Consider the following 22,946-nt stretch of genomic DNA (forward strand, 5'->3'; position numbering starts at 1 on the left):
TACTATTTCTTGAAAGTAATGCAACATACAAAGATTTGCCAAAATAAAAATGGGAATATTTATTTTTCTACTAAAAGCAATAAACCTTTAAGCTTCTTCAATGGTGTTTGTAAATGATTCTGCTATTTCATTATTTTGTTTTCTTCCAACTCTGTAGAAAAGTTAGACACAACTCCATATAAACAAGAACACAGGCAAGCCACTGAAAGACTCAGAGACCAAGACAGCTAGCGGTGACAAGCAAAGATGGCTCAACTTATTTGTAAAAATAAGTCAACCTTTCTTCACATAACTATATACCCAGGTTTCACTGTGAGACAAGATATTTAAATATGTTCATTACAATAAAAAGTTCTACACCAGTTGCACAAATTCGGGTCTATACACATTTCAGCAGCATTTCCTGATTAAATATGAAGAATCAGTCACATATCCTGTTGAGTACTGGAATTTGACAGAGACTCTAAAACCATTACCAAGAGGCAGTTACATGCACATGATGCAGGGGAGAAAGGGAAAATTCATAGACCCCGTGCAAATGGGACAGGACAAACTGTTACAAATTGGCAAACATGCGTTGGACAAATTTAAACTTTACAAGGTATCTTTCTGGGTTACTTTCATGAAGACAAAGATATTCATCATCCTCACCCCTCCAAAAAGAAAAAGAACACACAAAAAGAAAAAGAAAAAAAGAGACATCAATTTTCATTTGGCCTCTTGAGCTTTCTTGGCATTCTGTTTTTCTTTTGCCTAGAATGTAAAGAAATAAAGGTAATCTTGAATTGCTGCATTTTTTAAGCCCACAATTTTCTTTCACTTAAAACCCAAGTTACAGACTAGCTACTTCTTACCATAGAGGCACTATATTCCAAAAATCTGCCAAACACTCTTACATGCAGTTACACATTAATTTGCAATTATCTGCAAATCACTTTGGCCATTACACTGACCAACACACATTTTGGTGTCTCAAATGTTAGAGCTGTTTCTAGGTATATTTGACTTGCTGATTCCAAAAATGGTACCTGTTTTCCCTATCAGCTCTAGTTTTTGAGAACATATGTCATACCCAGTCACTATGTGTTCATCCATAAAAACCCATGACAACCATATCTAAGAAACTGGGGCTGATTTTTTTTTATCGTGTCAGAAGCAAACATAGTGCAAGTAGCTTCTGGTGTGACGGAATCAGCTGTCTACAGAGGCATTGCCCAGGGGACATCCAGATGTGTCACCATCCTGCTGGGAGGCTTCCTTCATGTCCCCGCATGGGAAGTGGAGCTGACAGACAGCTCACTCCAGCTCATGGATTCGAACCGACAACCTTTAGGTCAGCAGTTCAGCTAACACAAAGGTTTAACCTATTGAGCCACCTCGGCTCCTATTACAGCTGATGTGGCCTATCCAATGCAATTTTCTGAATCAGCACCCCAAATAACCCCAGAAACAGACCTAAAAATCAAGTCACCAATAATTTTTTGGGGGGTTGGGCTGTGTTATTGAACAATAGGCTGTAATCAGACTTGTCCCTGTGCAAACAGAATGGCATCTGTTATGACATGGATGGAAGCCAGATAAATCAGGAAATGTCCTGAAATTTCGCCTCTCCAGAATTCCAGTCTTTTGGGTGCCTTCTTCCTTAAGCACTTGAATGAAGAACAGCATGCATTTGAAATGTGCTGGAAATACAGGGGGGGGGGGGGGCATGGAGGACCTACATTCTGTAAAAACAACTTTCCATGCTCTTCAGTCTGTTTCCTTGTCTGCAGGATGTGACCCTTTGTCTAGATACAAATACTTTGTAGATGGTCAGGCTTTATAATAAAAAATGGTGCCACTAATAACAGTGGCTTTATAATTATAGCATCTACGAGCTCTTGCACAGTGAAAAATCATAACAAAGAGCTTGGAAACTTCAAAAACTATAATGAAACCACGATATTTTGATTTTGATACTCTAAAAAAGGTTTTTGCTATACTTTTATACAGTTGAGATCAGCTAAGATTGTGTCAAGGACCAGTCAAGCTGGTCACAATAGAAAGCAATGCGAAATGCTTTCTGAAGGGTAGCCCCATTTCAAAATATGTATACTATTCTTCATAGAGGCAGTGTATTCCTTTGATTAAAGTAGCTATCAAAACTTTGATACATATGACCTGATGCTTTGAGAGGAAACTGAGATTCCTCATTTACTGGATATAAGTTTATCACCTACAATTTTGTGTTCAGGTTTCATGATTTCCGATAGAACTGAACACTACAAACAATGATTCAGATCTACCCTGGACACAAATGAAAGATAGTTTCCTTAGCTCAAGAAATAATCAACACTTCTGACATAACAGATACATGTTTTAAGGCTTCATTTTGAATTATCAGGATGAATAATAGAGTGATAGTACTTGTTCCAATAAACTTGAATCAGTATCTTTTTTGAAGAATGAATACATTTTACATTAGCAAAAATACCCATCCAGAGGCATTTGTGTTCACATCCAGACTGACTATGACACGGTTTTCCTACAAAGATCAATATTCAGGAATTATAAAACAATTAATATGTCAATAATGACTCAAATAAGGTTCATGGTGAATTAAAAACAAAATAGGGCCATATTGAGAGAACGAGAAATGTTTGTAATCTTTTATTTAACTTTATACACATACATATACAAATTTATCAATATATAATATATATAAATCAATACAGATCCTATAAATCAGTCCTATGGGATGGATAATGGCTTGGTAGATTTTATTTAGAGCAGGATTACGAAAATCGATGAAATATAAGTCATTAATGTATGAAATGTTACTTATTTTAACTGATTTATTCTAAGCATATCCACCTAGATCAGCTCATACAACTCAGTGGGATTTACATTCAATTAAGTATCTTTACGTTTACAATCTCTGCTGATAATCTTATTGCATGTTAAGAGTTTAGTCTACATCCAAAAACTAATACTACAATAAATCATTCACAGTTCATTAAAAGTTAGAAGTCCTCTGCTGTTCTAAATGCTGACTTGTATTTTGAGTGGCATTGAGTGGGGTTTTTTTTTAGCAGTAGAATCCCACATTTTCTATCTAGTGCACATGGAAAGGACACGTGCCAGGCAATTTCAGGACAAGATTCTAAATCAGGTCAGCTAAACCACCAGAGTTTAATAGCACCACGGGGACAGGCTGAGCACGTTACTTTCCCCAAACGTGTTTGGAGGGGAGCCATATCACCAAATCAATGTTACAACTGGATCAGACCACTGAGGGAACAACACTCAGAAGTCAATATAATCAGTAGAAAGCAGAAGCGGAAATCTGCTGTAATGTGAGGGCTTTGGAAGAATACATCTCAATGGATAGTGGGCCACCTAGTGACCACAAACTGATAACCCAAATGCCTCTGGATGGCATTTCTGCAAATGTAAAATGCATTTGTTCTTCAAAAAAGATAAAGATTCAAGTAGCAGTTCATTTATATACTTTTATTGATTATATTTGGGCCTTTCTCACCAATATTCAGGTAGATCCTTTTTAAAAATAATGTCAACATCAGAACAAGGCTCATAGCAATGCACTTACCTTTTCTACAAGTGGAATTAATTGCTGGTGTTCGGCTAAAGTCTTTAGTAATTCCATGATAAATGGCAGGTAATTATGTTTTCTTCTAATGTTTTCTATCTGCAAACACAGAAGGGGCATTTCATAAATTATCATTAAATGCCACTATGTTCATATAAAACAAGTGTCCAATTCCTTACATGAAAAAGTGCACTGGACAAAATTTGTGAAGTAAGCAAAGTGCTCAAGAAGCACCACTGGCTCTCCCAGTTACAATTTTTATGTGATGTGACAATTATTACAAATGACAGGGGCAGAGGAAGGAAAAATTTCATCAAAGTATCAGCTTTTCTGCCAGTTTTATTCTCATGAATCAGGAGAAAGAAAAAATAAACAATGTAAAAATTGGCTGTATCCGCAGAACTCAAGATATTTGGGGTGATGTTGGTAGCACATTGAATGCGGCTTATACAACATTCAAGGACCTTTGTAATTCAGCTCTGATGATTTGACTTCCAGTCTGAATGTAGTTGATAAAAGGCATAGAATAGATTACATCAATTAAATATCTCAAGAAGCAAGATGGAAGTTTCTGTACTTAATTCTCTGAAAGCTGTCTTTTCCCTAACTTCTTCCTTCAAAATAAAGTTCTCAATAAAACTGTGTGCCAATTTTAACTTGCTGCAGTAAGCAGGTAAGTGATTATTTCAGGGGCTATATCTTGGCTCATGCTCAATAAAAATAAATATGTTTACTTGTTGTTTACATGAACAAAATGATTGACTTGGTACAAAATTGCCACAATAAAAATCCACCCATAGAAGTTGCAAAAACAGGATTGTAAGCGATCACAAAAAACACACGTTAATAATTTATTGATATCAGTGATACAGCCAAGACGAAAACTAGAATGTAAAATAACAAGTTTTAAATTTTACAAGCAATCAACTCCTATTCTGTAAAAAAAAAAGTTAATACACTGACTTGAGTACAGATTCCAATTGGAATTACGTGCAAGCAGAGGTGGGAAAGTTAAGTTTTGTATTACAACTCTCAGGATTTCCTCGACAACATGACTACTGTTGGGGGGATGCTAGGAACTTCCAAGTTCTGATTCTAAGTAAACATGCACAGGGTAGGTTTGCAGGATACGGACTGGGTGTGTTTAGTCTACAGAAGAGATGGTTGAGAGGAGACATGATAGCCATGTTTAAATCGTTGAACCAATGTCATAAGGAAAAGGAAGCAGGCTTGTTTTCTGTTGCCCAGGAGACTAGGACTCAATGGAGCAATTGATTTAAATTACAGGAAAGGAGATTCCACCTGAACATTAGGAAGACCTTCCTGACCATAAGAGCTGTTTAATAGTTGAACTTGTTCTGGTGGAGGCTCCTTCTTTGGATACTTTTCTACAGAGGCTGGATGGCCTTCTGTCAGGGGTGCTTTGGTTGTGATTTTCCTGCATGGAAGGGGTTGGACTGGGTATCTTTCCTTTTTCAACTCTATGATTCTATGAAACTATCAATGCGTGAGTATAATAGGTAGATATATATATATATATATATATATCATTAACTTCAGACACAAATTTATAACAACCAAATGTAGTTACTATAACAGTATATATATGTTCATAAATGATACCAGTAGCCTCTGAATTTCAGAAGAAAAAGTAATGAATTTGCCTATTCAATTTAGCGAGAGGCAACATGTGAAACAATTCCAACCACAGCAAGTATTTATTTTCAGTACTCATTATTCTAAGAAAAAGTGTGTAGTCCCCAAAGGTGTACAGACAAGTTTTCTAGAAGTCCTCACTGCATCACATAAAATTACAATCACACCTAACAAACACATGTAATAGAAATTACTCAGAGACCAGAGTGTTGCACAGAACTGCTCAAACACTGCATGAGCAGTTTGTCCAGTAGCAAGGTCAATCAATATCATTACCTGCCCCCCAAAACCAGCAATCTACCTGTTCACAGAGCAACTCTGTCATATAAAATCCAGATTATCTGCTCTGATGGCAGTGCAGACTCATATAATCCAGTTCAAAGTAGATAATGTGGATTATCTACTTTGATAATCTGGATTACATGGCAGTGTAGAAAGGGCATCAGTTTAAGTCTTTCAACATAAGAACCTCCTATATGTGCAGTTTTAATCGACTAAGTTTACCTGACTGCACCAATTCTTGAACTGGGTTGTGAAACTAGCTAACACTGGTCCCACCCAAAAGAGACCAAAGGGAAAGAGAGGGAAGATCTATTATTAAAAAAACAAAAAAATATCCTCAAGATTATGGAATCCATTTCAAAACAAGTTTGAAAAAAGTAAATGAATGAGATTACAAGTCATCTGACCTTGGTGAAGGGATCAGCTTGCACAGCCCCCTAGAATCAAGGTAGAAAAGAAATTTCAACAAGGAATCGGCCGGGCAGGGATCAAACCAGCCATGATATATAAAGATTTTAGACGGCAAGGCATCTTTCCATTTCTGGCCTCTTTCAGCTTTGTAGATAATATACACTAAACTAGACATTCAACAAACAGAAGTGGAAATAAATTTGGGGGAAAAGTCAGTTCAGGTTGAGTATTATGACTCTGAAGAGTGGACCAAGATTTCCTGAGAACCCCCTATTTTCAAGAAGAATATCAACTATGGATTGCTGTGAGTTTTCAGGCTATATGGTCATGTTCCAGTAGCATTCTTTCCTAATGTTTCACCTGCATCTGTAGCTGGCATCTTCAGAGCTTTGTTCAGAGGTCTGTTGGAAATGAGGTATGTGGAGTGTATGTATATGTATATCTGTGAAATGTCCAGGGAGGGAGAAAGAACCCTATCTGTTTGAAGCAAGTGTTAATGTTGCAATTAACAAGCTTAATTAGCACTGAGTAGCCTTGCAGCTTCCAAGTCAATCAGTGCGGGTATTTGCATAGAGGTAGTCTGGCTGTTTTACCTGGAGGCATCCTTTTGTTATAATTGTGAGTATTCTTTTGGGATATGGGGGTTTGTTTATTTCTCTTTGTTAGTGTATTCTGGCATTGAATGTTTTCCATTTTTGTTGGTAACCACCCTGAGTCCCCTTGAGGAGATAGGGCGGTATATAAATAAATTGTTGTTGTTGTTGTTGTTTGGGACGCGAAACATCAGGAGAAAATGCTACTGGAAAATGGCCATACAGCCCGAAAAAACTCACAACAACCCAATGATTCTGGCCATGAAAGCCTTCAACAACATAATATTAACTATAGTAACATTGTGGTTTAGGACATATATTTTCCTGATTTTATTTTGCTTTACTTATGCTGAAGTTTTGTGAAAGGCTCAGCATCTGTTTTAAACACAGATGAAGGAAGCAGACATGACATGTCTACTCTTTTTATACAGAGGATTAGTAATCCAGTTTTCAAAGGTACATTTTATTTTGCTAAGGTACACCTCAAAGGTTACAGGGTAACTGAGATGGCATGCTTTCTCTCTGTCTATTCTGGCGATATTCAAACTGTTCTGTGAAACTGGAATTCATTACAGAGAAAGTCAGTCATGATGGAAAAACGCATCTCAGAAAGATGGCTTACTTCTCATTACCAGTCTGTCCCTGTTGTGCTGAAAAAAGATATTGCTAGATGTGAAACAGCCATGGGATCTAAGAGGTCTGTAGTTTGCATTCCACATGGATTTACTGCAGCCTAGACTGGGGTGTAACAGCCACTCAAGAGTTTTCAGAAAAGCCACAGTGGAGCGGGGGAGGATAAGATATATGAAACTACGAGAAACACAGCTATCTATACTTAATTAGCTGTTCACTCTTCTGCCCCAAAAAGCATCTTGACAACCCTGATAGCTTGATACATTTGGATATAACATAATGAAGGTTATAGTTTTTCCTGAACACCAAATGAAAAACCATATATTTGAAAGCTCACAGTATCTACATTTTCATGTTAGACTTACATCCTGTGGAATCAACACTGTCATGGAGTTTTTCAAACATGATTAGCTCGTTTTAACATTCAGAGGAGGAACACCACATACCTTGTACCTTTTTAATTTTTGGTTTTCTTCTTCAATTAACATCTGATACTTTGCAACTTCTGACTGAATAGAACTTAGTATATTACTGCTCTGGTCTGTATCCATGGGCTCTTCCTTTATGAAAAAAAGTTTAGTGATGTACATATTAGCATTTCAAGCACGACTTAATTTACTATATATACCAGGGTTCTTAACCTGTGGGTCCCGATGTTTTGTCCTTCAATTTCCAGAAATCCTAACAGCTGGTAAACTGGCTGGGATTTCTGGGAGTTGTAGGCCAAAACACCCGGGGACCCACAGGTTGAGAACCACTGATCTGTACACTAACAACATTATATAAGAGTCAAGAGAAAACCATATTCCAAAGAGATCTTTGCAGATCTTACTGCCAGGATTTCACTTTATCTACACGTATAACACAAATTATATGCATGCTACTGTAATTTCTTGCTTAAATGAGCAAATAAGTTTTCACCTATAATATTTATTTATTCAATGTTTTGAAAGTACTTTTAAGGTACTATATTTCTCTATGTACAAAGAAAATAAAAATACATGGTTCATCTGCTGTATGGCATGTTAAATGGAAATTTGCACCAAACAACCTAATTTTAAGGGAAATAGCATGCTGTCACAGAGGACAACATAGAAATCTAAAAGGATCTGTCCTGAAATACAGTAAGGCAATGCTTCTAATTTTATGTGATTGGAGGGGCAATTTAAAGGGAGAGGAAGTTTAAATATTTCAATTTCACGTTTAAAAAAGAGACATCAAAGAGGCGTAATGTGTTGGTACAATATATATTTTCATATATATATATATGAGTCTTCTAGAACTCTTAGATCATTGGGGGAGGCCCTGCTCTCGGTCCCACCAGCCTCGCAGGTAAGGCTGGTGGGAACGAGGGACAGGGCCTTCTCGGTGGTGGCTCCTCGGCTATGGAACACCCTCCCCAGCAACATAAGGCAGATACCAACTCTCCTAGGCTTCAGGAAAGCCTTAAAGACATGGTTGTGCACGCAAGCTTTTAATGAATGAGAACATGGACTTTACATGACCTGTACGAAGACTTGAGGATTCTGGATGAATGGATTTTAAACTTGGACATGCTTAAAATTTTATATAATGTGACTTTATTTTGTAATGGTATCTGTTTTATATGAACTGTTGTTTTGTAGATTGTTTTATATGAATTGTTGTTTTTACATTGTTTTTAGGCATTAAATTTTTGCCTAGTTACTGTAAGCCGCTTTGAGTCTCCTCGGAGAGAAAGGCGGGGTAAAAGTGATGTAAATAAATAAATAAATAAATAAATAAATATTTTAATTGGTGTGTTGTAACACCCAATCTGGAACAAACAGTTCTTTTTACTTTGCAAGGAAAAAAAGGTCTGGAAAAAAGTACTGTAGTTGTCTTTGTTTAATACTTTTAGCTGCATTCTTGGAGTTTACCTTCAAGATGGAAAGAATGGCAAATTATTATTATTAATTACTATTATTATTATATTTATTTATACCCTACTTTATCTTCCCCGAAGGGGACTCAAAGAGGTTTAACATAAAAGCATAAGCATAACCATTTTAAATATACAAATATTCATACATTAAAACAGGATTAAATATTAACAGTATTAAAAAAAATCCCAGTTAAAAACCATTAAAACAAATTAAAAGTTAAAAACCATAGCACCCCATGAATTGATCTTAAAAACCTTCATTTTAAAAGCCTGTATGAATAAAAGGGTTTTAGCATGCCGCCGGAAGGACAGCAGGGAAGGGGCCATTCTGGCTTCCCTGGGCAGGGAGTTCCAGATTCAAGGGGCAGCCACCGAAAAAGCCTGCTCTCTTATTCCCAGCAACTGTGCTTGAGATGAAGGTGGGATCGAGGGAAGGGCCTCTCCTGGAGATCTCAGGGGCCAGGCAGGTTCGTACAAGAGGATGTGGTCAGCCAAATAGCCTGGACCTGAACTGTCTAGGGCTTTAAAGGTTATAACCAGCACTTTGAATTGTGCCTGGAAACAGACTGGCAGCCAGTGGAGCTGCTGCTATAGGGGGGTTGTCTGCTCTATGTTGCCAGTCCAAGTTAACAACCAGGCTGCAGTTCTTTGGACCAGCTGAAGTTTTCAAGCACTCTTCAGAGTCAGCCCCAAGCAGAGTGTGTTACAGTAATTCGGGATGTAACTAAGGCATGTATCACAGTGGCCAGATCTAACTTCTCAAGGAATGGGTGCTGTTGGAATAAAAGTTTTGATTATGCAAACCCCCCCTCCTGGCCACCACAGATATCTTGGCCTCCAGGTTCAATGCCAAGTCCAGGAGGATCCCCAAACTGCAGACCTGTATCTTCAGGGGGTGTGTAACCTCATCCAGCACAGTCTGAATCCCTATTCCCTGATCTTCCTTCCAACTGACCAGGAGTACCTCTATCTTGTCTGGATTACGTTTCAATTTGTTTACCCTCATCCAATCCATCACTGATGACAGGCACTGGTTTAGGGTCAGGACAGCTTCCTTGGCATTAGGTGGAAAGTAGTAGTAGAGTTGGGTGCCATCTGCATATAGGTGGCACAGTACTCCAAAACTCCAGATGAGCTCTCCCAGCAGTTTGATGCATATGTTAAACAGCATGAGGGACAATATGGAACCCTGAGGAACCGCACAGGTCAACAGCCAGGGGTTCGAACAGTAGGCCCCCAGCACCACCTTCTGGGTATAGCCCTCCAGGAAGGATCGAAATCACCATAAAACAGTGCTTCCCAGTCCCATCCCGATGTGACGACCCAGAAGGATAACATGGTCAATGGTATCAAAAGTTCACTATATATTCTCAAACCCCCTCATTTCCCCCACATTAACTAGCTTTCTTGATGTCTGGAAAAAGCTGCTAGCCTTTTCTATCTCATTCTTCATTATTATGATTTTGGGATACTTTGGATTTTACAACTGTAGGCTGGAGTATGTGCTGGATCAAAATGGGATCAACTGTTAAGACAATTTTCTTAAAATACCATTTCATGTCTATTTTTCCTGTATTAGTTAAAATAATTTAGTTTTACTTTTTCATTTAATTGTTCTTACTTTAAGGCATGTTGGTCACATAAAATAGTGCCAATGAAGAATCTTATTGAATTTCAGGATTGTTGGTTGAATCTTTCCCCAACTGTAAACATTTTCAATAACGGCTTAATGGTAGAAACAAGAAAAGCTCCATACCATTTTTGAAAGCGTAAAATATTTTGAGGATTTTTTCAGGTTTTTACTCTGAAGAGATGTTCAAAGATTGGGGGTGTAAGAGACTGAACAGACAAAGAAAAGCCTAATATGTATTGTACATGCTTGATACATACTTGTTACCACTATATTCCCTTTTCTTTCTTTCACAGGGCCCTCAGTTTTTCTTTCCTTTTTCTCATTAAAGGAACTGATTATGTTCACATCTGCTCAACTTCAGAAATATTACAGAATCAGTCACTAAGTCTTATGGCCCAAACATTGTAAAGAAGCAGTTTAACTGACAAAATACCTCCGCAAGTTGTGCCTGCAATTCCACAATTTTCTGTTCATATATCATTTTTCTGTCAGATACAATTGCCATCAAGTTAAACCTTATTTCACCTTCACTGTACCTACAAACAAGAAGAAATTTGTCATTCAGTGCCATCCCTACAATACCAGCCACAAAGCAATTCATGATCCTTAATACACTATTAAGCCAAAAGCCAATATGGCAATATATTCATTTATCAGGAATAAACAGTAAGCCAACAGTATATAAAAAGTAAAAACGGTCCCCTCTCAGGCACCAATTTCATAATGTGTCAACTTGTACAAAACATATGCAAATACCTATACTGTGATGTTCTATCATTCTATATGCATCAGCTCTAGATAAATTATCCCTCTAGATGTTTTAGACAGCTCACATAATCTGGTCATAGCGGCAGGACTTTCTGGGAACTGGGGTACAAAATTTCTGGGATCTATATGCAGGTCATAATTTTCTAGTTTCGGTTACTGGAAATTTGATTTGATATCTTCTAATGATCCTCTATTCAATATAATTGAGACGAAGTACATATGTGAGTGTGCCTTGCAGATAAAATGACCCCGCTACCCACTTGTTGCATTCATATGATTAGTGCATTGTTAAAAAGCCATCACAAAAAAGGACATCAGCAATCCAACAGGTTTATTTATTTATTTTAAAAAATGTACATTTTTAAAAGGCATTTTGTGAATGGGCTAAAAAATTAGCCCATTCCTGCACATAGTATCCAGGCAGCTGGTAGGGCTCTATAGCTTCCAATATCAGGGGCCAGGCTGTGGCGCAGGCTGGTGAGCAGCCTGCTGCAATAAATCACTCTGACCATGAGGTCATGAGTTCGAGGCCAGCCCGTGGCGGGGTGAGCACCCATCAATTAAAAAATAAAAAATAGCCCCTGCTCATTGCTGACCTAGTAACCCGAAAGATAGTTGCATCTATCAAGTAGGCAATAAGGTACCACTCATAAAGTGGGGAGGCAAATTTAACTAATTTACGATGTTGGAATGAGGAAGTGCCGTCACAGTGGATGAAGCAGCTGCTCCCCCCTGTGGCCAAAATCGAACATCCCCTCAGAAGGTTAAATTGCCTCTGTGTCTGTCTCGGTTCTATGTGTATATGGGCATTGAATGTTTGCCCTATATGTATATAATGTGATCCACCCTGAGTCCCCTTCAAGGTGAGAAGGGCGGAATATAAATACTGTAAATAAATAAATAAATCATGGTCCTGAGTCCCTCTTTCTAGGGTAAACGCCAACTAAGTTAATTTTATAAAAATGGAAAATTAAAGTGGGCCCCCAAAACTGACACACTTTCTTCAAGACAGAAAAATGGGTAGGAAAAAGTTAAGCCCAGTTTACTTTAGCTAACATTCTAACATTAACTACTAGCTTTCTATTAGTTTTCATAGTAAAAAATAGCTCAGTTATAAATTAGATGCTTACTTTTGTATTCGCTTCTCTATGACTGGCCTTACAGCGCTGATCCAATCATCTTGATTGCATACTCCTAAAATAAAAAGCACACAAATATTACTTGTTAATATTTATATGTACTTCCGCAAGCATTTCTATTCACCAAAGATATTATTTGTTACAAAATTAAAGAAATACTCCTAAAATGAAAGCACACAAATATTACTTGTTAACATTTCTATGTACAGAACATCATTTTTTATTTAAGCTCAGGATGCCATATATGCAATTTCTAAAAAATACCAGCAAAATTTTATTTTTGACATAGTATGAAAGCAGCAATGACTGTAGTAACTTTTTTAAACCCCTTACAAGATGACTAAAAAACCCACTATGTTCTATGTTTAAAACGTGTTTATTTAAAATTCTCCCCTCTTAATATATTTTGAAATACTGTTTTCTTCAATCTGGGAAATAGTGAAACTTTTAATCTAATATTTATTTATTTACAGTATTTATATTCCGTCCCCGAAGGGGATTCAGGGCGGATCACATTACACATATAAGGCAATCATTCAATGCCTTGACACAGAACAAAGACAAAGACAAACGCAGGCTCCGAGCTGGCCTCGAACTCATGACCTCTTGGTCAGAGTGATTGGTCTCAGCTGGCTGCAGCTGGCTGCTCACCAGTTTGCGCCACAGCCCGGGCCTAAAAAGGTTTAAAGGGCTGTGTATTTTGGAGGGTATGACAAGGATCTGGTTTAGGCGTCTCGAGAATGTCTGATGGTTTAAATCACCTATGTCACAAATCTGGCCCATGATGTCATTTTATGTAGCCTATGATGCTTTCAATGCCAGGGCAACATAATTACATTTAGATAGTCTTACAATTAAAAAAAAGGTCCTTTGAAGGCACCCATAAGGTTGATGTGGCCTTCAGTGAAAATGAGTTTTACACCAGCGGAATAATTTGGTTTCTCTCATCCCTAAAATATGTGTATTAATGATTGGATATTTTAGTGAAATACGTATTTGACTAAATCATTATTATACACTCTTTTATGTGTGTAAATTATTTAGAGGAAACTCTCCAGTGAAATTGATAAAGAGAATTTCTAAGAATTGTATTCTGTAAAAAGATATTTAAAAATGTTTTATAGAGTAAACCAATGGTTGTCAACATTGAATTGTTCTTATTTTTCAAGCATTAGAAGTTCCAGCCAGTATGGCAATGTTTAGGAATTTCGGGAACTAAAATCTCAAACATCTGGAGGCCAAAGTTTGGGAACCTGATGTAAATCATTTTCACCCAGCTTGCCTTACAGAATTTAAAACTATAATAGTCTTTAATACCATAATCTCTGAAACATATTATTAATTCCAGAAATACTAGTAACACTGGAAGTTTAGACTGTAATTAACTTTGAATTTTGTGACAGCTATTATTCTATTTTGGCTTAAAGGACTTTTTTCACTTTTCATATACTACAACAAAACTAACTATCCTACCATATAGTGACACACACAACAACCATAAAGTCTAAATGAGAAAAGTGGAAGAACATTACACAGCTAAATTAGAATTTTACCCAAATCTATTGGTCCTTCCCGCAGACCATCTAGTTCATATAACCTTCCGTTTACGGGAACGTAGCTGACAAAATGAAAAGCATCTTCTTCTTTCGCTGTTGACTTTGCATCAAACTCAAACATTTGCTGTCTAAATGCAAGTAAAAGAAAAGAATGAACATTAAAATAAAGCACTTTCTTAGGAAACTGGATGATTTGCACAGATTTGGTTATTACCTGGCAAAACTGTTGTGAACTTGTCGAATCACTTCTGAGTTACTTAATGCTAGACCCTTCATCTAAAATTAAAATGAGAAATTTGTTTAATTGGTCCTGAGCAAGGTTTTTAAAGAAAAAAGAAAAGCAAAGAACGGGTACATAAGTAATAATTTAATTTCACATACCGCTGCATCAAAGCTTTGAGAGAATTCTCTGAATTCTGAGAGTGTTTCTCCTAAATGGACATCTTGATGAGTACAGTTTAGTAGTACACTTACTATGGCTTGAGTTGCACAAGCATTGTTTATCACCTGCAAAGGAATGAACAATAACTTAGTAAAAATCAAATATATAAACCAATTTTCATTCACTTCATGTTAATCCACTGCAATCGTTTTGACAGAACAATAATAGAAACTCTTCATACATGTATACTGTGGTTCACGTATCCTTTGCACGGGATGTCTGCACTCCTTACACATAATGGTTTATTCAGCAGCTTTGTTTTATAAAACAAATTCAAATTGTTGGTCTATTATCCTGCAGGCACATGAATTATATCTTTGTATGTTTAACAAAAGTTATCATGGTAGCATTACTTAAATAGATTTCTATGTATGAAGTCTCCCACATTTAACATCTTCAGCAGTACAGACTACGATCCAAAGTACTACTTCAGCTATAATCAACATTTATAAGATGAGCTGAAGACTTACATGGAAAATATTTCCTGCTTTAAATATAAATTACCAAAAAACATTCAGCAGCCAAACCAGGCTTTTAAAACAGAATACTACTACTACATATATTTGTGTATGTCAAGAAATTTTAAGTCAAAAATATCGACCCTAAAAAACTGAGTTGACTTATCCACAACTGTACCTTAACTCCTATCAAATGTGACCATCAATTTTCAACTCTAAATCTGATTAAGAATATCAAAAATCAGTAAAAGGGAAAGCTAGTATAAAATGTGATCCAACAATTTTCTATATCTACGAATGCCTGTGTAACAAAGATGGCCTTTGTACCCACTGAGTTTAAATAACTAAAACCCAGTTTTCTCCAAAATGTAAGGGTTCAGGCTACATTCCTACACATGCTTATCTAAAAATAAATCCAACATTAACTTAATAGGACTCAGTTATGAGCATGCATATAGAAGTTTACAAGACTATTCTGCACATAGTATCAAGGTGGCCCAATTTCTACAAGTGTGCTAATGAAGTTGCTCACATTACTAAACATGAACTTAACCTGTGGTTTGCTTGCCAAAGATATACTTAAGAGCTCCAGGCACTATTGATAGGATAGTAATCAGTGGATATTACTGTCATTTATGAATACTGAAGCAGCCATAATATGAATCAAACAATTGGACCATTCAATTATTTATATGAAATGGCAGCACCTGTTTTGTTTCAAATGGGACTTCTGTTATTTTTAATACTCTGGTAATGGATTCAAGTAAAACTTAATTCTCACACAACAAAGATATGACACTCAGTGATAAGTTACATTAGGGTATTAAGCTCAATGCAAACACCACACAAATGGCATGTTTGGGTCTTAGTAAAGATTGCAGCAAATTGATTTTAACTCACTCCAACAAAACACACCACACTATTAAGTGATTCAGATCTGAATTATAAAGACAATGCTAGCAGTGGCCAATCTGCAATAGAAGATTTAAATGTTCGTAGCACAAACAATATTTCACGAATGTCTGAAATCCCCCCACCCACACCCCAGTTTGGGCACTTAGTCTCTAAAAGGTTCGACATCACTGAAGTAGTCCCATCACAATCCCTTTTAAAACATGGCTTTGGTGCCATCATGTGTCAGTTTTGTGAACTGCCAATCTAAAGGACCTTCTTCATGTACATTATTTTCAGGAACCAGAATTTAGCCCCATCAAGATTGGATTAATTCATTTTATGGGATTTGTCAATGTGAATCATTGTTTAACAGTTGATTCAAAACATTTACTTGAATAGTGACTAATTAATAAGATTCCAGCTCTTGTTTTTCACGCTTGCATCCCAATTCTAAAAACATTTGCAGTGGAACAGCTAAAACAAACTATTATAAGAGTTCCCAAGATTATAAAATTCATGTATTTTGACCAAGCACACAATGAAACAAAATGACAGGTTTTGCACCATTGCAATAACAATGCAATAGGAAAGAGGGGCAACTCCTTATGATGGCTGATAGAATTCTTAGTGAGAGGTAAAAAAGATAATGGTTGCCAAAATTCCATTATGTTCTCACTATTCCAGAAAAACATATTGACATTTTGCTACAGTTTGCATCGTTATACAAAAAAACCCCCTAAATCGTATTTCATGCTACCTGAAATATTGACAAATCTAAGTTTTTATTGCCAATTTCTATGAAATCTGGCATACATTATGTTATCTATTTTCAAAACTATTCATTTTCATAAATCAAGACAAAGCATAGTACACATCAATTTGGATTAATTAGAAGACTTATTTTTAAAGTAGTCTTACTTCATTTCTGATCATTCCCAAATAAAGATCCATGTGTTCTTAGCTTTAGAGGATGAAAAAATCTGTCCCATAAATTTTAAATACTAAAATCTGATGTCTATTTAACTAGAAATAGATGGCACTGAGATGCAAGCGACTTCCAAAAAAATCTGTAAAACTTTACAGATTACAACATTGTTCTATGTGAATTACAAAAAAGTGCCATACTTGTATTCACATAATACAAGCCTGTAGTTCTTGCCTGTGGTAATTTTTATCTGATCTTTCCCGCCCAACCTGTGCAATCATTCTTAATCAGAAAATGCTCTAGGTGAATATATATAGAGAATATCTAAACTTACTGTACCTGTTTAGCAAAAAATATTGTATCTAATCTGGAATCCTGAACAACAGAGCCAGCTGGTTCTTCTCCTGGTTGCCATTTGAACAGAAAAATCAGTCCATGAACAGGCCTACACAAAGAAAGGATGAGAAAAAAATATATAGTGGAATATATATATTTATGGAAAGTCACTATTCCCAATATATGTAATATCGCAACACTGAAAATGCTTACTGAAACCAAATCAATTAACACTACTAGATCACAAATGCAAGATTCTTAGCCATATCACTAATTCTTCAAGATAGCAATGACTGGAGGAAGCATGGACAGAAATATTATGTCTTCCTGAAAAACCAGTAGGATGTTGCTCCTGCTCCAGCTTATCGTTGAATTAATCTTCACATTCTTGTATCAAACACTTACAACTGGGCAACTGGACTGTGACACATATAGCAAATAATTTCTATCCACATTCTTGACAAAGACTGTAGCAACTCAATTACAAAAGTATTAAGTTGTTTCAGAATTTCTTTTCTACTACTGTCAGCACCCCCTGATGAATATTCTGCTCAGAATGTCTCTACTTGTAGAGAGACGAGAGAGAAGAGCAGATATATTCCCAAATGCCACATTTGATGAAGCTACATCTCCAAACACTTATGGAAAGTTCTAAACATTGAGAACAGAGTTTTCAAAAGACACAGATGACTATAAAGACAGATGAAGGTCTATGAAAATTGCCTCCTCAAATTATTTCAGCAATGAAATGTTCCACTTTCAAAACCTTCCACAGACATATACACATAATTCTAGGTTTCTTCATACATATCTACAGATAATACCAGGGGCAGGAAATATACTTACTTCAATTTTTCAAAGTTCTCCGGCTCCAAACTCCATATTTCCTCAACCTGAGCACCTCTGCAACCTGAAATAGTGTAGAAATTTTGCCTATTATTGTTTAATAAGTTAGCTTTTATGAAGATACAGATGAAAAGGTAGATACTGCTTTTTCATCTGTAACCTAATCAAACTGCTTTTGTTTACCCTGTATACTCATGTATAAGTCCTGAAATTGTAGTCAAAAAATCAATCACAAACCTGGGTCAACTTATTCACAGGACAGTGTGAGTACTGTACCTTAATTCTTATTTTAAACAAAAGAGAAGAGCCATCCTGTCCTGTGAGTAGAGTTGTGAAAGACAACAGTTTACTTTGTTCCAGAAGAATCTAAAAGAAACACAACTCCTCTTTACTCTCTCTGCCTTTTTGAATATCTGGGTAGGGAAATGGCTGTGGGATCCAAGGGCAGCTGGGAATGAGGTGTTACTGGTCCATTTCCTGCTCTGTAAGATGATCCTCGATGTATCCCTGGGTCAAATAAAAAATCCATAATTTTGACCCCCAAACCTGTCTTTGACATACATAAGACTGACTTATACATGAGTACATATGGTATACAGAAAAAATATTCTTTTTAATGCACATTTCTGAATACAGAGTGCTCCGCAGTGAGTGAAGTCCAAACCAAGGATCTAGAACAGTGGTTTTCAAACTGTGGGTCTCCGGATGTTTTTGGCCTTTAACTCCCAGAAATCCTACCAGCTGGTAAACTGGCTGGGATTACTGGGAGTTGTAGGCCAAAACATCTGGAGACCCACAGGTTGAGAACTACTGATCTAGAAGAACCCTAACCTGTAGTATGCAGTACTCCCACACGCAGGTGTTGTGGCTAAACTACTACAGAGTTACTTTTATAATGAAAGTTGTATAAAGATTAACATAATTACAAAGTTTTTGAAAAAAGCACAGAGGTACTACAAAAATTGATTAATATTTCTACTATTATGGGCTACACTAAAAAGGAATGCCATAAATGTGAATTTATCTTTAGAATTTGAAGACACAGAGATACATAGTTGCTTTGTAAATGTATTCTGGTGAAGTGGTTAACCACTCAAGTTAACAAAATGAATGTTGATACTTCTTTCTTACTAGAGGAACAGTTAGCGTTTTTAATTCTAATAGATAAACTAAATTTACTATACTTGGAAAATATGTCACATTAGTAGAGCTGTACAATTTGCATTAAGAGCTCTGGTGAATGCAGTGAAGCAAAAATGTTAGCTGAAATAAATCTGAACTCAGGCAACATGTGCAGCAACTCGGCTCCCTTAGTAACAGAATGTGAAAAAGAGCAAGATGGATCATAGAATCACAGAGCTGGAAGAGGCCATCTAGTCCAACCCCATTCTGCCATGCAGAAAAAGCACAAAGATGGTCATCTGTCAGGGGTATTTGACGGGTACTCTGTTTAAAAGCTTCCAAGAAAGAAGCTTCCACCACACTACGAGGCAGAGAGTTCCTTCCTTCCCTTCAAAGAGCTCAGACAATTGTGTTACCCTATAGCAAGCCTTTAAAAACAAGCTATACTGAAAGGGAATAGGATGTCCAGGGTGATCCAGATCCACTTCACATAATAAATGGCACAAAAAGCAAGTATTCAAAAACTCCACAAACTTAAGTTACTGTTAACTCTAAGTCAGGTATGTAACATGTTTGCAAATGCTTGCATGCTAGGATCACACAGTGGACCTTTGATATCCAGTGTGGTTTGGTTCCTGGGCAGCCATATTTCATGGATGCTCAGGTCCCATTATAGACAATGATGTAGTATAATGAAATTTGCAAAACCAAAGTTTGCCTTTTGGATTTTGGTTGCAGAATTGGAGGATAGGGAGGGCTGACTGCATATTACACTTGCAAATATTTTGTGCAAGACCTCCACTTTATGCTGTAGCTGTTACCAACTGCAAAATATTTGCAAGTTCATCAATATGTTTCCAAACACCTAGAGCAAAACATCTGCTCTTACAGCAAAAACTGGCTGCAGTTCCTTGGCCAGCTGCTAACCTACTTTGTTGGGCATGAAATAGACTTTAAGACACCTATGTAAACCATTTATGTGCTTAGCTATTAAATACTATAGAAGTAAATTATAACATACAGTCTTTACCACAGGTCCAGCACCAGGACATTACATTATGTAATAAAATTTGAATTGTTTTTGTTCTTGGTTTGAACCTGTTATTTCCTGTTTACTTATGCGGTACTTGCTTTGGAAAGTAGTTGTTGTGTCTGCCACAAACGATGTTGAATTGGTTGAGACTCTTTGAGGTATTCATTGGAAAACTATAACAAAATGTACTGAAGGATGTCCCACAAAGCAAAGTTTTTGCAGTTTAGTAACCTTTCCCCCATGTTTTTAGTATAAAACCAATTAGGAAATGACATTTATAACCCAGGAACAAAAATCGTGTTACATAGTGTTACCCTTCACAGGAGAAAAAAAACTAACCACATCTATATCTATGAAACTTGTAAAAATCCACCCTCCCTTAAGCCAATTTTAGAATAATAGAAACATAGGGTGCATCTACACTGTTGAACAAATGCAGTTAGATATTTTAACTGTCATGGTTCAATACAATGGAGTCATAGAAGGCGTTATTATGCAAGTCCTCTCAGCCCCCTTCAACACAGCTGTATAAAATTAAAACTGAAGTGGATTATCTGGTGGTGTGGCCCTTCCCCACAGCCATAAAACCCAAAATATCAAGGCAGAAAATCCCATATCTGCTTTGAACTGGGTTACTGAGTCCACACTGCCATATTTTCTAGGTCAAAGCAGAAAATGTGGGATTTTATTCAGATGTGGAAGGGGCCGGGATTATATGGCAGTGTGGACTCAGGCCCCTTCCACATAGCTGTATAAAATCCCACATTATCTGCTTTGTTCTGCATTATATGGTAGTGTGGACTTAGATAATCCAGTTCAAAGAAGATACAGCAGAGTCTCACTTATCCAAGACTCGCTTATTCAAGCTTCTGGATAATCCAAGCCATTTTTGTAGTCAATGTTTTCAATACACGTGTCATGATATTTTGGTGCTAAATTCGTAAATATAGTAGTAACAACATAACATTACTGCATATTGAACTACTTTTTCTGTCAAATTTGTTGTATAACATGATGTTTTGGTGCTTAATTTGTAAAATCATAGATATTCGCTTATCCAAGCTTCTGCTGGCTCGTTTAGCTTGGATAAGTGAGACTACTGTATTGTGGACTATCTGCCTTGATATTCTGGGTTATACAGTTGTGTGGAAGGGCCGGTAGTTTAACAAGGTCTTTTTCCTCCTCTGTCCAAGAATTCTGGTGTCCCAACTCCTAGGAGTCCATTGCATGTGTTGCCAAAGTGCCTTCATTCTAGACTAGAGAATATCTGCAAAGAATGAAATTGGCGCTTGAGAGCCTTAAGAGCAGCAGAGCCCTCCCTGAAGTCCCGGCCTGTCTTAAGGGCCTTCGTTCTTAACCCCTCCGCCTCTCAAGCGGTAAAAAAAAAAAAGGGCAACCCAAGCCTCACCGAACCCTTTGATGAGCTCCGTGAAGACGCCCGGGTCGCTCTCCATGAGGCACCACTCGCCGGCACTGCCTCCTCCCGCCATGGCGGCTCTGAAGCGGCGGCAAAGGCGTCCGGCCTCGGCCTCCCTCAGGAGAGAAGAGGCGAGGCTCCGACAGCCCCGCTTCTCGCGCCGTGAATCCTCCGCCCGCGCGCACGCTGCTCTCTTCCCGACAGGCTCCGCGGAAGTCAGACAGGCGCTGAGAGATGAAGGGGACCGGAAGCCGGCCACAGAGAGGCAAGACTAGAGAGGCCCCGCTTCTTGTTTCCAATGCAACAAGGCGCGGAGGAGGCGGACATTTTGGAGGGCGCTCTGTCCTTCACCTCTCTATGGGAGCATGTACACTGAGGAACAGGCATGGGCAAACTTCGGCCCTCCAGGTATTCTGGCCTTCAACTCCCACAATTCCGTTAGGCAAGTTTGCCCATGCTTGCTGTAGAAGCAATGCAGTTTGGCACCGCCTTCATTGCCATGGTTCTGCGGTTTTAACAGTCTTTCGCCTTCTCTGCCTACCAATATTTTCCACCCCCAGGATTCCAGAGCATTGAGCCATGACAGTTAAAGCGGTGTCAAAACGGCGTCGATTCCACTGTGTCATCAGGCCTGTTGCCAGAAAAAAAATTGGGATAAGTTGAAACTCCCCCCCGCCCCCCAAGATGTCTTTTGAGGCCAGTGCCTGAAATTACAGTAGAGTTTCACTTATCCAGGGGCTCCTGGTGGCACAGTGTGTTAAAGCGCTGAGCTGCTGAACTTGCGGACCAAAAGGTCCCAGGTTCAAATCCCAGGAGCGGAATGAGCGCCTGCTGTTAGCCCCAGCTCCTGCCAACCTAGCAGTTCGAAAACATGCAAATGTGAGTAGATCAATAGGTACCGCTCCAGCGGGAAGGTAACGGCGCTCCATGCAGTCATGCCGGCCACATGACCTTGGAGGTGTCTACAGACAACGCTGGCTCTTTGGCTTAGAAATGGAGATGAGCACCAACCCCCAGAGTCGGTCAAGACTGGACTTAACATCAGGGGAAACCTTTACTTTTACCTTCACTTATCCAATATTCACTTATCCAACGTTCTGGATTATCCAACACAGTTTGCCCCCCGCCTCGATCCACAGCTGTTTCTCTGGGCAGCAAGAATTGAACTTTTTATGGATTTAATTTCTGACAATGTTGTCTGTAAGTTCATTTTATGCACTTCTATCTTTTTTGTAGTTAATTTGTTGGTAACCAATATTTTTTGGTCAATGTTTTCAATATATTGCAATGTCTTGATGTTAAATTCATAA

The 22,946-nt window shown here is 37.7% G+C and overlaps 1 protein-coding gene across 2 annotated transcripts; it reads right to left on the reverse strand.

Annotated features, from left to right (window-relative positions):
- Nucleotides 1-34: 34 nt before the first annotated feature.
- uchl5 (ubiquitin C-terminal hydrolase L5) lies at nt 35-21,868 on the reverse strand. Of its 2 annotated transcripts, XM_008116893.3 has the most exons (12): nt 21,628-21,868; nt 18,065-18,128; nt 17,222-17,327; nt 14,545-14,670; nt 14,378-14,439; nt 14,161-14,291; nt 12,599-12,662; nt 11,134-11,236; nt 7,611-7,724; nt 5,935-5,964; nt 3,590-3,688; nt 35-753 (listed from the first exon to the last, which is right to left on the reverse strand). In XM_008116893.3, the coding sequence occupies exons 1-12, from the start codon at nt 21,707-21,709 to the stop codon at nt 709-711; spliced, it is 1,026 nt and encodes a 341-aa protein (XP_008115100.1). In that variant the 5' UTR covers nt 21,710-21,868; the 3' UTR covers nt 35-708. The 2 variants fall into 2 exon arrangements, with proteins under 2 accessions (XP_008115100.1, XP_003224859.1); XM_003224811.4 differs by lacking the exon at nt 5,935-5,964 and having other exon boundaries at nt 21,628-21,865.
- Nucleotides 21,869-22,946: the final 1,078 nt, after the last annotated feature.

Source organism: Anolis carolinensis, chromosome 4, assembly GCF_035594765.1.
Source record: "Anolis carolinensis isolate JA03-04 chromosome 4, rAnoCar3.1.pri, whole genome shotgun sequence".
Classification (NCBI taxonomy): Eukaryota; Metazoa; Chordata; class Lepidosauria; order Squamata; family Dactyloidae; genus Anolis; species Anolis carolinensis.